Source organism: Bactrocera dorsalis, chromosome 5 (genome assembly GCF_023373825.1).
Source record: "Bactrocera dorsalis isolate Fly_Bdor chromosome 5, ASM2337382v1, whole genome shotgun sequence".
Taxonomy (NCBI): domain Eukaryota; kingdom Metazoa; phylum Arthropoda; class Insecta; order Diptera; family Tephritidae; genus Bactrocera; species Bactrocera dorsalis.
The window spans coordinates 72,104,389-72,120,975 of NC_064307.1; the positions used below are offsets into that span (position 1 = coordinate 72,104,389).

General features: G+C 34.1%; 1 protein-coding gene and 1 long non-coding RNA gene across 7 annotated transcripts in view; both read right to left on the reverse strand.

Annotated features, from left to right (window-relative positions):
* Positions 1–1,240, reverse strand: part of LOC105229435 (uncharacterized) — a 127,736-nt gene extending 126,496 nt beyond the window's left edge. Inside the window, exon 1 of the long non-coding RNA XR_007422966.1 lies at positions 993–1,240. This is a non-coding gene — a long non-coding RNA (uncharacterized LOC105229435). The remainder of the gene's footprint in view (positions 1–992) is intronic.
* A 7,647-nt stretch (positions 1,241–8,887) lies between these two features.
* Positions 8,888–15,690, reverse strand: LOC105229428 (peptide methionine sulfoxide reductase). 6 transcript variants are annotated; one of them, XM_011209717.4, is made up of 4 exons: positions 15,497–15,690; positions 10,524–10,705; positions 9,615–9,875; positions 8,888–9,550 (listed from the first exon to the last, which is right to left on the reverse strand). In XM_011209717.4, the coding sequence occupies exons 1-4, from the start codon at positions 15,548–15,550 to the stop codon at positions 9,316–9,318; spliced, it is 732 nt and encodes a 243-aa protein (XP_011208019.1). In that variant the 5' UTR covers positions 15,551–15,690; the 3' UTR covers positions 8,888–9,315. The 6 variants fall into 6 exon arrangements, with proteins under 6 accessions (XP_011208019.1, XP_011208018.1, XP_049314100.1 ...); XM_011209716.4 differs by having other exon boundaries at positions 10,512–10,705; positions 15,497–15,689; XM_049458143.1 differs by lacking the exon at positions 15,497–15,690 and adding an exon at positions 13,841–14,089.
* Between the last annotated feature and the right edge of the window lie 897 nt (positions 15,691–16,587).

A 16,587-nucleotide genomic window follows, 5' to 3' on the forward strand; every position in this document is an offset into this window, starting at 1 on the left:
ATATATTCTCTTTTAGCAAATATTTAGCACTACACTTTTTATGCAATTCTAATATACATATGTATAAACATGTACATACATAGTATACTTATCTATACATACACATAAAACATTCATCAACTGCGCATACTTCGGCGAAACCCGACTATTACCCACAGGCACGAGTGGACAGCAATCGGCGTGTACGACTATGTATAATTTTTACTTTTAACTTTTCACTTAATGTTCCTATACCGTTTATTTTTCATTATTCAATTAATATGCACTTTTTCACTATTTTATTATTATTTCTTTATTTATTTGGTTTAAATTTTTATTTAAAATACTTTTATTCCATCAATTCCAAAAGCAAAAGTGCAAAAGTGTGTCTGCACGCGTTCGTTACAAATTCAACTGTAGCGCAGTTCCGTTATTTTTTACTTCTCTTCTAATTCCAGTGAATTTTTTAACTCTTTAATCTCAATTCATATAATCGCACATTATTTTATACGGATGCTTGTGTATACTGGAAAGCTATATTGAGTTGAATGAAGTCAGCGGATACAATAAGAGAAAGGAAACGGAAATGAACCCAACACAATTCTTGCGATCCAATTTATTAGAGAAATAAACTTGAGTATTATGAGAAATTTAAGAGCGGAGAAAAAGCGCTCCCGTTTGCTACCGCCCTTACTCATTTCTACCGCTCTTATTTTTAAGGCTTCGTCTAGTAATTGGATGTTAGCATGTTGAGCGGATGAATAGTATATAGGAAACGGAAATGAATCCAAAATAAATAAGTAGTTTAAGTGGGGTAGGTGTAGGGGAAATTTAAGGCATTGAGTAATTTTGTTAATGTGAAGGAGAGCGCATAAGTGAATTTGCCTCTTTCAAATCTAGTTAAATTTAGAGCCGTTTTCTCAGTGTCTAGTTAAGAAAGCGGATGTATGTAAGTGGAATAATAAAAAGTTAGACAGTATAAAAATATTAAAGTTAAGTATGTGTAGACTTACCACTGAACTGTAATAATAGCATGTGTTTGAGGTATATAACACATCTTCTATGTATGTGTATGCTTTTATTTAAGCTCTCGTAGATATAACAGCTCATGCTTGGAACTTTGCAAGTATTGTAATGAGTGAGCTTTCGGGTATTCAACTTGACTATTGGAATCAAGAATAGAGCTTTTTACAAATTTTGTGTGATGCAAAGATTTCATTTAAAACACCCTGTAAAATAGAAAAAAAATGTCATTAGTCTTTTTGGTGAAATTTGTGTTGGAAAATATAAATTTTTTATATAAAAAAGAAATGCATTAAGTATTTAAAAATTAATTAAAAGAAATTAAGTATTTATGTATTAAACAAATTTCGTTTATAATTATTATTAACAGATAATTTACTTATTTTTAATACCATAACTATTTTTTAATAAATTGTTTTTAGTAACAATTTTGAATTTTTTCAGAATCACCTTATGGGTGAAAGAATGGTATTTGGGACTGATTTGTTAAAACACGAAATATTTAGGGTTTTTTACGAATTATTCATATTACAGCGGATCTATTTACAGGGAGCCAAAAAACGGACATAATCGCGTAAGCGGGAAGTATTCTACAGATCATTTTGAATAACTTTGCCTAAGGGAAGCGATTTTTAAGGCGAATTTGTATAGATGTTATCGAAATTTGGTCGCCAGTTTTTTGACATATCCGAATGAAATTTTGGGTGTAGGCGCATTTTGATATTCTATTGATCCTTTTGACTGATACCGTCAGATCGATCAACTATATCTCCTATACAACCAATTATTCAGATTTTTTTTGATAGAACATTTCCCACATTTGCGATTTTATAGAAAAAATCGATTTTCTCTAAATCATACATACATATGTAAACATATAAAATATGTTCGAAACGTATTACCAATTTTCAAAACTAATATTATTTGTATATTCCATTTTATTTAACATATTTTATGACAATTTTTAATCATAAGAAATTTCGGCTCTATCATACTTTTACTTTGTAATTTCGGGCATAGCTTGCCATAAATCAGGCATTTCGCTCACAGGTGTGACAGTTTTTATAAACGTCTGAACGTAACCATAAAATAATTAACTCAAAATAACTTTATTATGCTTATGTGTAAAAATAAAATGGAATATATACATACACATTAGCACCATAATTAGGTTAGATATAATAAAAAGATAGATTACAATAAAAACTCAGCGAAATTGTAAGCTTTTAATTCTTGGTGAATCAAAACATAAAAATGATTTTTTATTTATCAAAATTTGAATGCATATTTTTTTAGTTAAAGAAAAACCACAAACCATAGAATATATCGTTAGTTCGAACATTTTCTAAATATCCTGAAAGTTTTCTAAAAGTTAAAGGGTCTATCTAAGCCTGCAATCGATTGCTGATTTTATTAAACTCTGTGTACCGTATATGAAATTTGCCGCGAAGTTTGTAAGATCCCGAAGGAAACGCCAGAGAGCCTCTAAAATATATTTACTCAACACTGATCATTTAGTGTGACGAGCTGAGTCGATTTAGTCGTTCTACTCTGCCTAAGAACCTACCCACTTGTCGGTACTGCCGATATCGGTTCATTGGCTTAACACAAATTGAACAGATAAATAAAGCTCTACCTCCTCTTCTACACTATCCTCAAGGCTGACACATTCGCTTACTTCCTTTCCGATCTAATATAATCATTCCATTAGCAACCATTTCTCACAAAGCTTGTTGAAGCACTTAGACATTGTATACAAATATTCAACTCGAGTGAAAGAGGCAGTTCCCCAGCTGTTATTAATACATTTAAATAAATTGATTACTTTATTTCCACATATTAATTATTATTCCAGTAGTATTGATTACAGTTTTTCGTCGAAACCACTTGATAGCGTTGAAAACATATGTTTGGATTTAATTTCAGAACAAATATTTCTTTATAGTTAATAAAGTCAATACGGTAATTAAAATATTTCAATACTAAGAATATCAAATGCATTAAGTAATAAGGTCATATTTTAGGAAAAAATATTTTATGTCATATTCTAAGAAATAATATTATCAGCTTATATTAAATAATCCGGCATAAATTATACACTTGTTTATATTAATCAAAAATTATATTAATTATATAATATTTCATAAACTTTTAAACTTTAACTTGACATGAAAGCTATTGGATTGCTAAAAACTTAAGAATAAGCAGCTCTAACCTATAAAACACTTGACATTATGCCACAAAATCTTTAAAAATAGACGGGTGTTTGTATGTATATAAACATTTATGCAAAGAAACTTTAATTTTATTATTTTATTTACAAACACTCGAACAGTTAGCACCCATTAGATAAGTCGCCTGATACTAACAAGGCAATGCCCTCTTGGCATTGTGAAATGGCAAACTAAGCACAAATATTAATAACATTCGCAAAATAGTTTACCTTGGAGGGCGCTCTTTTTGGAGATTAAAAAAATTATATAAATTTCTAATCACAAATAATTTGGTGGAATAGGGTTCATAGTATGAACTTCATATCATAGTGTTGATAAAAGCTTATATGAATATAGAAAAAAGAAATTGCGATAATGCGCACTTATAAATGTATAAATCGAATTTTACATAATATGTATATAGTATGTATAGATATACATACATATGTCTTTATATACACAAAAACATTTTTATAGAATTTAAAATAGTTATTTCAATGTGATAATCAAAATTCGGCGCGCATTTTAAACACCTTAGAGAACTTGAATTCAATTCTAAGCTTCCTTTTTTGTTACAAATCAATCAATGCTTGACTGTATTTAATATGTATAAGTATATTTAATTTCATTTATGTATGAACATGTTAATTTAGCGTCCTCACGTCCGACACGTGAAACTGGCATAAGCAAAAATAAAATTACTGAGACGCTGACCACGCATTTGCGGTGCAAAATATGTATGTATGTATATGGTATGTATGTATTTATGTGTTTATACTTGTAAAATAATAAAAAGTTGGCTAGGAAAAGTACAAAAATATATACATAAGCATAAAAATATGCAGACCAAGCGTTTTTGATAAACATATTTTCAAATACGACCATATTAACATTATAAACATGTAAAAAAATATATATACATACATATGTATATAACATATAATACAGTAAAATCTCGCAAAAGTAAAAAAAAACATAGTTTAGTTAACCGAGTTTCAAAGGTCGCGTATAAGTACAGCTTTTTAGTGCATTTGAGTCAAAATATTCATTATGATAATATATTTGCTATCAGTTTGTATGGCAGTTATATCCTATAGTGGTACGATATCGTCGATTTCGACAAGTGAATAGCTTCTCGGAGAGAAAAGGGCGTGTACAAATTTTCAGATCAATATTTGAAAAAACGACCACGTTTCCGGGGTGTTACAAACGTCGTGGCAAACTTAATAAGGAGCAGGGAGAATACTACAAAGAGCATAGATTTTCAAAAAAGCTGTTCGAGGTACTAGCGGAAATTAATTGGAGTCTTTTTATTATGTAACTAAAATAACCAACTATAGAGTATTTATATATTTTTTTTATGCCAGAGTGCGAAGATTGGGGGCAATCCAGGCGTGAGCATTAATGGTTTTGAAAATTTAAACAAGGTTAAAATTACGGAAAGCGGCAAAGTTTTCAAAGTGTTTGATGATGGTAATGACAAATCAATTATCGAGCGAGTTATCGACAACCCGAAGTGAATTACTCGGAAGGAATCCAAGGATCCACCAAATATGGCGAAGTTTTTGCAGTGTCTGATGATGATAATGACTGATCGGTTACCTAACAAGAATTTCAACAACCGGAAGTGAGTTTCTCGGAAGGAACAAGCGTAAAATTACCGAAGACGGCGAAGTTTACGAAGTCTGATGATAATAATGACGAATCGGTTACCGGAAGTGAGTGCTCGGAAGGAACAAAGAACAAATTACCGAATCGGTTATCACGCTAGATATTCAAGAAGCGAAAGTGAGTTTCTCGGGAGCAGTTGTAAGCCTCAACACCTTTCTGAAGTGGCATGAAAACCATAAAAATACAAGTTCGATGCTCCGATGACTTTTTCGAGATTCTACTGTACACACTTTTTATAGAAAATTCTTCAGATCAAAATATGGTCTCGTTTCAAAAACATACGCAGCCAAAATGCTTTTATTTGTATTTACATAACTATTCACATAATCCCATTTCTCATACAACAAAATCCACTTGTTGTTACATTGTTGCTATCGCCGGCCGCACTCCGAACAGCCGTGACGATGACGTTTTTGGGGGAAGCGCCGCAACGCGCATACTAAATACGTATACGCTGATAAAACGTGAATACGTCGTGTTTTGTGGGAAACGCTGTGACTCGTCTCGAGCAGGCGTCTGCAAGACTTTATAACGAAAATTTTTGTAAAAATTCTAGCTGCTAAACTAAGCTTCCGAATTACATGAAATTCGGCACACACATGTGGCATACTATCTACTTTATGCTGTGCGAGTTTGAAACAAATCGTTCTTGTGGTTTTAGCACAAAATGGGATTTTCGGTAACTTCCAAACGGCAGCACCGATTTTGATGACTCAAGCGAAATCTGATACCAGACATCGTCACGAGTTCAACGACATCCATATGCCCTGGTTTCGTTATGGTCTTAAGGGTCAAAAGATTTTTGGAAAATCATTTTAAATAAGTCGGCGAGCGCGTAAACAAAATGCCGAGAAATAGTCACTTTTACACGCTGTTTTCATGATCGCGTAGCGGCACATGCGTTGGCACAATAGTTCCGTACCCCAAGATATGCCCCACGTACCGCGCTGATCTAAGAGTATATAGCTCGCGCAGTCGAAACATGTTTGGTAAGCTCTTGTTTTTCTATTTATACGAGGGAAGATTTGCTATTGTTGTTATTATTTTTGTTTTTTACCATTACACATGCATATATAGTAGCCAGAGCAGCTGATTAAGTTGCAAAGCGTCGCGTGTATTTTTGTATCTCTTCCAATTAAAGTAAACATACATCCGATGCTCTCAATGCAGACGATCTTTTCTGTTTAGTCGTCAGTCGAAAGAGCCAAAGTTGTATAGAGCGCCGAGAGAGAGAGGACACCACTTCAGCGTTTGAAAGCATTTACGTTTCAATTTTACTGCGTGAAAGTATTTTTTTCAATGGAGCAGCATATCATAATAAGACCTGATACCAAAACTCATGTAATTATTATAAATTCAAAATTATGTTACGCGAATGCACAAAATTCGGAGGGCGATTGTACGATCGTAAGGTTTTATTTTGACCAAAAGCGAATCGCAGTAAGCCCTTTGAGCTTCTTGCTTCATCTCATTCAAATTTTATGAGTTCTGACTATCACTGCTCGAGTTATTCCTTTCCTTCATATGCGCTCAAACAGGACTAACGTTAATACTTATGTATATCACATCTTCAACCATCCTGACGAACTAGCCGTCACTACCTGATTTCTCTTCCCTTCCTGTCTGCTATCCGGACCGGGAGGCTATCACGGTACTAAGGGATCTAAACTACTACATCATCAACTTTCTTGGTGAACAAAGGGTTCTGACCGTCAATACCTGATTTTTTCTTTCCTTCACATCCTAATATTTTAATATAATATTTATGCACTTCAGTTGTGAAATTCTCACCAAGTTTATGAAAAGTTTAAGAGCCAATCTATAGCACATATTTTAAACTACAGGGGGTGATATAATGTATGAAATTCATTCAACTGGAATCTAATATTTTGAGAATTCCAATAAAGGCTTCGCTATCAGCGATACAAATCTTTGTACTCTTACAGTATAACCTTGCTATCGGAATGATCTTATATAGCATTTCGACAAGTCGTTGTGTTATTAATGAATGTTTATATCAATTAAGTAGAATTTACATTCGCCTTTGTTAGGGATATTTATTCAATTTAAACGCACGTAGAGTAATTGATGATAACCCATATTTATGATTGGGCCAAGACGTGACTGAAACCGACAAGTACAATAAACAAATTAGCAGAACTATTGTCAACATACATACATACATATGTCTGTCTGAACAAACGTAAATTTAATCAAAACTGCTGAGGTCGTCAATGATAAGATGAAAGGAAAAATATAATTCATATACAATGTGCGAATTTGTATTGTCATGGTTGTAAGGTTATATCGGCAATTACCCAAAATCTTTCGCACATAAGGAAAGTAATAAACGTTTTGCTTTGTGGATCATATAAGTTGTTTGGACGATAAGGTCTTTGGATAATGCAAGCGAAATGTTTGGGAACAATAAACTGCATGTGACGGCCCCATAAATTTTGCAATCAGAGCGCAAACTTATTGTGAAATGCTTTCTAAATATAACCCTCTTGGAATACTCGGTCTAAAATTGTGTGTTAGTTTTATATTTTAGCTAAGATAAGACAAGATAATCCGAAAGGTGCTAAAATACTGAATTCAATATGTTTTTATTCTCAATCCATAACTATAATCAATAGTTAGGTTAGGTTAGGTTAAGTTATGTTCGGTCGTATGACCGACTTCTGCAACACAGGATCCTATTTGGATAACTGCTAACTCTACTCCTTTATAGTTTTCAAAACACTTAGATATGGATCAAAACAGCCTTATATGTAGATCGATGAAGCGAGTTCAATCTAACAAAAATGTCTTAGGGTGACTAATATTAACCTTTGTCACTTTACCAAGTTCGTCGAAGGTGTGTCTACCGCATTCATTAAAAGCTGTATAGTTGAGAAGAAAGTGTCTAGATAATTTTATCCCGCCTTCCTCTATACCGCTTTAGCATTTAAGATCCGACAAAGCATCTAGCGTCACCGCATGTAGACCTTTGGAATAGTGTTCAGTCAGTACCTGCGACGAGGTGAATCTGGCTAAGCATAAGTAGTTCACAGGAGGTTTTTGATATTGACCGGCGTAGTCTATGTTCACGGAAGATCTATAAATTCAACACCATAGGGCAGTGAAGTACCAACTTATTCCAAATCTGATGAAAAAGAGATAAGGGTGTCTTTACAAAGCTCATTGGCTTTGCAATTTCCAGAGATTCCGCTGCGTCCCGGCACCCAAACAAGACGGATAACAAAGAAACTCAATGATAAAGAACACTCATTGACTGGTTGTGGGCGCACTGTCAGCGATCTCAAGACCCGTATTGCAGCTCTGCTATCGTAGTGAAGGAAGCTGCACTTCGTACCAGTACATCTACTGCTACACTTCTGCTTGAAAGACCCTACAGACACTACAGGTTCGGGAGACTGAAGTTAGAGTTGACGTAGAGCTCTCGACAGCAAACTCTCCCATGAAACTCCGATCCATCCGTGAATAAGCTTATTGCACCTTCTCTCTAGCGGCGCCGCCAAGCGCACATATCGCTCTCACATATATGCCCAGAGAAAGATTGGCTTTTGAAGGTTTCGCGATGTAGTGGTTCAAGTAGTCAGGGAAGAAATCCCATCACAAACAAGCAATTTAAATGGAGGTGCGATTAGTACACATTATATAGCCATATATGTGTATAAAATAGCGAAACCGAGACCAGATTCTTATAGAACTGCTTCAATAAAGAGAGTACCTCATCCATTTTATCCGTCCAAGGACTGTCAACTCGGCCGCTACAACAACAGAGCCCCTCATACAAATAGCTGAGACAATCGCAATGTCAAAAGCTCAAAACAAGATTTTCTGATGAATTTTCTAAAACTAGTTAGAATAATATTCTATATTATCCTTCAAATTCAAAGATGAGTTTCGATGAGTAACTGTAACCAGTAAAAATGCGAGCAAGAAAGCTGGACATCAGTAAGCTATGGTTGGTTTTTCAATTAATTAAACAAAGAATGTTATATTTTTTATAAAAAATAATTTTATTTGTATAATTCCAATACAATGTTTTTCTTCTTCTTGTTTGTAGTAGCACATACTATTCTACTCTGGAATAGTCATATCACACTCACTTAAATTTAAAAAAAATTATATTCTACAAAATTCTAAATTCATACTACCTGCATAATAGTGTCATAATAATAATAATACATAAGGCAACCAAAAACTGGTATGCCCCTGGTGCAATGCAAGCATACACCGCTAACTACCGCTTAAGCGAAAAGCCAAAGTGACATATTTCACTGAGATGACGCTTCAGCCTTAAACTTTGCATTAACAAAATAAATATGTATGAGTAAATTTACGCAGAAGTATATTTCTGCTTTTTCACATCCAGCAATGGGCCACAACGGCGCCGATAGTTGCACAACAAGCCGCCAGCCGGTCAACAGTAAAGGCCCATACCCTCATTCTGCTCCACCTGATACAGGCAATACTCCTTTTGTGAGGGTGTCAAGCCGAGCGTATCGATCTCTTCCTTGAATTGCTTAACGCCACCTACGCCTGCGAGATAACCGTTCAATTTGGTGGCCACGTAGGATGTGCGCAACAGTTTTGCATCGAGATTCAGGGTTTCGGCGAGGTCTTTGTGGCCTTGCAGACGGTATTTCTGGTGGTAGCTGTGAAGGGTAAAGCAATAAGGTTAGTAAAAAAATAAAATTGTTTTAAATGTAGCAAACTTACTCTTCAGCAGGGTAGAATTTTCCTTTAGGTAAAATTTCGGTAATAATTTTTTCAGGCACACGTTTCTTTTGCTCCTCTACAATTGATTCTTCAGCGATTTTCTTCTGCTCATCATCGTGATATAAGATCAATGACATATATTGACGCTTGATGGGGTTGGTAAGACCGTATTCATGATTGTTCCAGAAGAGATCCAATAGTTGTTTGAACGAGATGGTCTTGGGATCGTAGTCAATCTCCAGCACTTCAGTGTGGTCACCACTATTGAAGGTTAAAGTTGACATAAATATTTTTGTTAGAAGCGAACGCGGGCGGAAGTGGGAAAAGTAAACAAGCGTTAGTGAGGAAGAAGAAGAAGAAGCGGCAATAAGGTGTTTGAGGAAGTAGACGGTGAATGTGAGGAATGGCAGCAGTAACGGGGTGGCGGTAGTGAAAAAAATGGTTTCAATGGTGGACAATGTGAAATTCAAGTAAAAAACGAAAAAATTAAAAATTTGGTGAATAACGAAAAGTGAGGTTATGAGGTGTTACATTGAATGGGCGAGAGGTGTAAGCAATTAAATTAAAGCAAATTTGGATAAATTGTGAAAGCATGAAAATTTTGTGAATTTGACATGAGTGTGCGCAAAGTTCACGTATGCAATATGATTAGGCAAAATTCATATCAATTGCCATGTCAGCAATCACATTTTTATGAAGTATTAAAGTGGGCGATTTTAGTGTAGCGTGTCAATCACAGCAGTTATGATAAGCATGAGCGAGTTAATTTACAATGCGTGTATTAATATAAGCGTTCATGTACAACAATAACGATAACAACAGTGTGAAAAAGAAAGAGAAAACGAAAAAACACAAAGAAAAATGTTAGTGATGTCTAGCTTTGGAACACACGCTTACAGGCTACGGTACGTTGGTGAGTCCTTGCTGCCGCCCTCATATCCGACAGTCGTGCGCAAAATGCCTTGGGTGCCGCCAAATAACGATTCAGCGCCCCAGAAGCAGCCCATGCCGAAGGTGGCCGTCTTAAAGGCAATATTCACGCTATGAACGGGTGTCACATTCAGCTCCTTTTGCTCTGCGCGCACAGTGCTCTGCAAAATCATACAAAAAAAGCAAATATTTTCGATTTAATAAAATGTTGCCAATAAAGATTTTTGATATTTTTCTTCAAGGAGCAGTTAGCTGACTCCTCTTACATGTTGTTGCTATGTGACAAAATCGCATTTAACTTTTTGCTAAGTAAGTATGTTAAATTGTAGGCGTTTCCGCTTGTAGTCCATAAAATTACGTCTATTTTAGTTAGGTTTGCAGTTCTTTGCAATATTCATACAATTGTTATGCTTGGTGCTATGTCATCGCTGCAGGTCGCTACTTGTGGCTTGAAGACGTCATATTGACAGCTGGTTTTATCCGCATGCAACAGTGTGACCTCTGTTAGCAGCAGCGCGAGGCTAAGCATGCAAGAGAGGATTTGTGTTTTACACTGCTGGCTTGAGAAAGTTCTTGTTGCAACCATTTTTTTTTTTTATTTTTTTAATTTTTAAAACACTTTATATTTTGTGCTCCCTAGATGTATGCTTTTCTACACACTAACTGCAATTAAACTCTACAACTGCGGCACTAATTTTACTGATATTTCCTACGAAATTTGTGTGTTCTTGCACAAGCGGTTTCAATACAACTAGCTTGTCAAAATCAACGTCAGAGTATTTGTTTTTGATTCTTTCCGTAGTTCGCTAAGTTATCGTGTCGAACGTGTGCAGAAGAACGTCCCAACTGATTCGTGTGTATGCCTGAATGTATGAATGGTGAGTATTGTGGCGCAACTACATTGCTGTTGTTGTAGGCGCATATGTTTTAGTGACCAGCAATAGTTAGTCACTGACAACCGGTTTCGTATGAAATTGGAGAAAGTCAAAAAGTCACCGGATTTTGTAGCAAACTTCAGATAATCTTTCATCAGCCATTCGTATTCGGATAATTATAGCTGTATTTCACTATTTTTAGCAATTTATCCATGGAAGAGAGAAGCCACAGCGAATTTAGAGTAATAATTTCTAAATCTGTGTTTCTTTTACTTCGAAATGAACTGCAAGAACTAAATGTTCCTCTTTACCAAAAATGTATGTATGTATGCGTATAAGCAAATACATGTGATTAGGGTTGCCATTTCGACGTGAAATTTCAGAAATTTATAGGAATATTTATGTAGCTATAATACCCTTCAAAGGTGCTTTTTATAGCATAAAAGGGTATAAAAAGATTTTTTATTTTATTTTGATAGGTCAGTTTATATGACAGCTATATGCTGTAGTGAGCCGATCTGACTAATTTCTTCGAGAAATGCATTATTGTCTTGGATAATAATCAATGCCAAATTTTGTGAAGATATCTCGAGAAATAAGAATGCTTTCCATGTATGAACTTGTTTTGGATCGGTCAGTTTGTACGGCAGCTATATGCTATAGTGAGCCGATCTGAACAATTTATTCGAGGATTGTACAACTGTTTGAGATAATAATATATGGCAAATTTCGTGCAGATATCTCGTCAAATAAGGAAGTCCTCCATACAAGTACTTGATTTGTATCGGTTAGTTTGTATGGCAAAATCGATGGGCCCGACAAATGTGGAGCTTCTTGGGTAAAAAGTAATATGTGCAAAATTTCAAATCGATAACTCAAAAACTCTTTTAGATACATATATATTTGGTAAGGTCTCAAACGTTTCCTTCTGGTTGTTATATACATCGTGGCAAACTGAATATATCATCTTCAGTGCGTAAAAATAATAAGCTTGATTCGTATTGATCATTAACTAATGATAATAATAATTTTGACATAGTAACGGTAACTCTGTTGCTCTCACTTCTCTCATTTAGTTGCACATGTAAAATATTTTCTCCTCAAATTTGCCGGTTATCCCTGCAATGACGTTGAGTGAATGCTTCATTTAGCACTCAGAGGTACCGGAAATAAAAATCACAAGTAAGAGAGTAGAAGGTTTTTATGGCCAAAACATTTTAGTTGATATTATTATCTATACGTAAATACTATATATTTTATTATATTTCTTTGCCCGCTATATTATCCGTGAAGGGCTACTAAAATTTATATAAATAAGTGAGGTTTGGAAATCACTTTTATAGAAAAATTCATATTGGAGACATTTCTAACTTCAAATCGTATGACTGAAGAGCATTTGATTGCATATCTAACATCGTAGAAAAGGTATATTTTACTGGAAGATAGTATCAAATAACCATATCCAAAAAATACCAAAATAATAAAAGGTATTCAGAAAGGAAACTTGGAAATATTACATTCATAGTTCTTATCGCTGATTATATATCATAATTTTGATTTCCCAAGAAATGATATTCGAGTAGAAAAATACCATAAAAAGCAACTAAGAAGTGATTACTTCAATCTTCAAACAAATTTAAAAAAAATTCAAACCAAATTTTATTTTAAAAATACTCATTAAACGTAGTCACTCAAAGGTTAAGTTGGAGAGCATATATCCAAAATGCACTGCCAAATAAATGCACAGACCGAGAGCATGCACACGTGATTATTGCAACGAGCAGGCGAATGCGCCAATCAAACCTGACCTTGACAAACGCCTGGTAAGGCAGCCGACTTGACCATAACTAAGGCAAAAAAGCGGCAACAAGGCGACATGAAAGTTGTGGTACGAGTGCCTGAATGTGGCTACGGCTTATGCGGTTACTAGGCAAAAAGCTTGCAATACCCACGCGCCTAATGCATTTACATTGCATATACCCGGGCAACAACAGCTGATTGATTGCGGGCCGTGAATTTTCACGTTTTTCATTACACAACCGTTAACTAATAATCAATATTGCAATGAATGCGTTATGAGTATGAAAGAGCATGGAATTTCGCACTATTGTTTATATTTTTAGCTTACAATCTGTATCACTGGACAATTGCAGCAGAATCTTCTGATTATTGAACGACTGCAGCGTATTAACGTCATATTGCAAGCGAGTGAACAATTTCGAATTTTGTTTTTTTTTTTTTAATTTAGTAACTAATTTTACACGAAATCATAAATTATTTGTCATACTTGAAATTTTGTAAATAAAATTTTACAGCTTTTGAAAATCACTGTGTTGAAAATGTAGTGAACTTTGAATGACGCGCTGCCACACACTCGAGACAAATAATTATTTTTGTGATTTTCGGCTGTTTTATACCAACCTTGCGCACTTGCGGCCTGCTTGCACTCTTGCCACAGCGTTGACGTCGCATTTGGTTTATAGTTTTTCGAATATTCGCTAAAATGCACACCGCACTTGGTGAAGGTTGTAGGTCACCTAAAGGCGGCATGCCACAACACGGCTGTTTATAACGGCTTTTTGTGGGCGGTTGTGAAAATTCGCAAGTAGCTGAGGGTTTAGTTAAGGTATGCTCGTTGGCATGGGTATAATTCATAATTTCGATTTTGTTTGTATGTACATATGTTTGTTTTGTTTGTATATACATATGTACATACATATTTAAATACGCAATTAACACAAGTGTCAAAGAGCTGTCAGCTCTCATTCAATTCATGCCGTTGTATGGAAAATTTGATTTATGTCAAATTAGCTTAATTTGTTTACAGCGAAGGTGTAGGTGGGCAAATAGTGGCATACTTGAACAATTATTTGAGCTTAAGCGGCAAATTTACAAGTCTCCGTTGAGTTGATTTATGCACTAGGCATGGTTTTGAAGGGTTTAGAACCATTACGGAAGCCTTTAAGCGAGCATGAAGCAGAAATAGTAAGTGTTTTTTTTATTTTATTGAAAAAATACATTAATTTTTTTTTATTTTTTATCGTATTTAGATTGTTTATTATATTATTTTTTATTATATTATATATTTAAATTTTTTCTTATATTTTTTATCTTCTTTAGAATTTCTTTCCTCATTTAAAAGCAGTCTAAACAAGTATGTACTTGAATTCATAATTTTAAACAGCAAACTGCCAAATTAAAATATAATAATTAAGTATTCAAAATACGCGCTGTGCTAAATTTATATTTTTAAGCTTGAATTGGCACTTGAAATAAATTTACGATTACCAAAAATGATGTTAAAATAAAATTTGCATACAACAGAAGCAATTTGCTTTTCTGTTCTTTGAGGAATGTAAGAATATTTTTTTTGAAAGTAAATAATATTTTTTTTGAAAGTAAATAATATTTTTTATGTTTGTACATACGTACATATGTACATAATTATTATTTATTTTCATTTTAGTTATTTATTTTATCATTATTATTTTTTTACATTTATTTAATGTCATACTACCATAATTCATTCACTCATTGTGTTTTCATGAAATTTAGTTATTTTTTTATAATTACACAAATTCTAATTATATTGAAATTTACAAAAATAAATATTCGAAATTTTTTTCACTTTTTCTCAATACAAGAAAAATTATCTTTATTATTTTTAAAGCCTTTTAATCGAAAAAATGTAATTTTATTAAAATATTTTTCACTTTTTTGTATTTTCAATTCAAGAAAAAAATTGCAAACTCTATTTAAAGCCTTCTATTCAAAACAAAAAAAATGTAGTTTACAATTTTCACAGAAAGAAATATACTTTAGATCATGTATGAGCTTAAAATTTGCCACAAAATAGTTTAAAACTACAAAACAACAATATTCACACGTTTTGTCACAAAAAAAATATTTATTAAAAAAAAAAATTATTCAAAATTTCGGCATTATTAGCATAAAAAACGTGATTAGGGCACAACTAAATAACCGGTTTAATAAAAAAAAAAAAATAAACGCAATTGTCACATAGCTAAAATATTAAATCGTAGACACATTTTTGAACACTCCTTCACAATTACTTACCACATCCTTGAGGTCGGGCAAAGTGTAGTCAGCGTTTAAAATTTCCAAAGACATTTTAAATTAATTTGTTTTATTTAAGATTTTCTAATTAAGATACTTGATTTTGAACTAGAAATTTGCGTATTTTGCTCGTAAGGTTTCTAAGCGCGCAGTGCTTGACTGACTTGACTCCACTCTAGTTCAACAACTATTGAAAAGCATATTCCGTCCGTTGCTTTATTTATATGATCACTCGGCGTTATGTTGTTGTGACCATTTTGTTTGGCGCTGATACTTTTTCAAATTAAATATCATAAAACAACAACAAACTTGGCCAAAGAGTATTGCTTTAATTCTTGAGAATGTGCTGTGAGACGTTTTTCCGATTGAGAAGTGATATGAGTACTACGGAAGCGCAGCTGTTTTCACTGCCAGCGAGAAATTTCACAAGCTATGCATATGTGCGTAGGTGTTAGTGATCACTCGCACTCATAAAGAAATACTTGTTTAAACAGTGTGAGTGAGAAATATTTATCACTTGGTAGCTCAACTTTATTGCAATTGAAACGTTATTGATTGTCGGGTTTTGAAGAGTACCAGAGATCTTCTCACAACCGTTCAACTGTTCCCATGACAGTTGGGGCTAAGTAACCGGAACGGGTCTGGATTATTATTCGACCAAGGACTGTCAACTCGGCAGAATTCTGCCGCTACAACAACAATAATCCGGATATCCGGTATAGGATTATCGACACGGGAGTATACTTCAATATTATTCGGGAACATTTTGGGGATCGTTTAAACAGGAAACGAGAAAGGGAATACAATTAATAATTATCTCAGAGTCGGAATGCACCATAACGGAAATCTTATATTCACAGTTCCGTTCAGAACGGAAGTACCGCTATTTTAATCGAAGTGAAAAAAGTTTTACTAAAATATATTGTCTAATGATAATATATCCATTTTCTCATCCCAGACCTGTCAGAGAACCGTACTTCGAACTATTACAGGATGTTTCCTGGAAGATATCTCCACACTCTTCTCTCGGTTTTCACACAAATTATTCCGCTTCCAAGGAACATCGAATGCCATTCACAGCGGAGCTATTA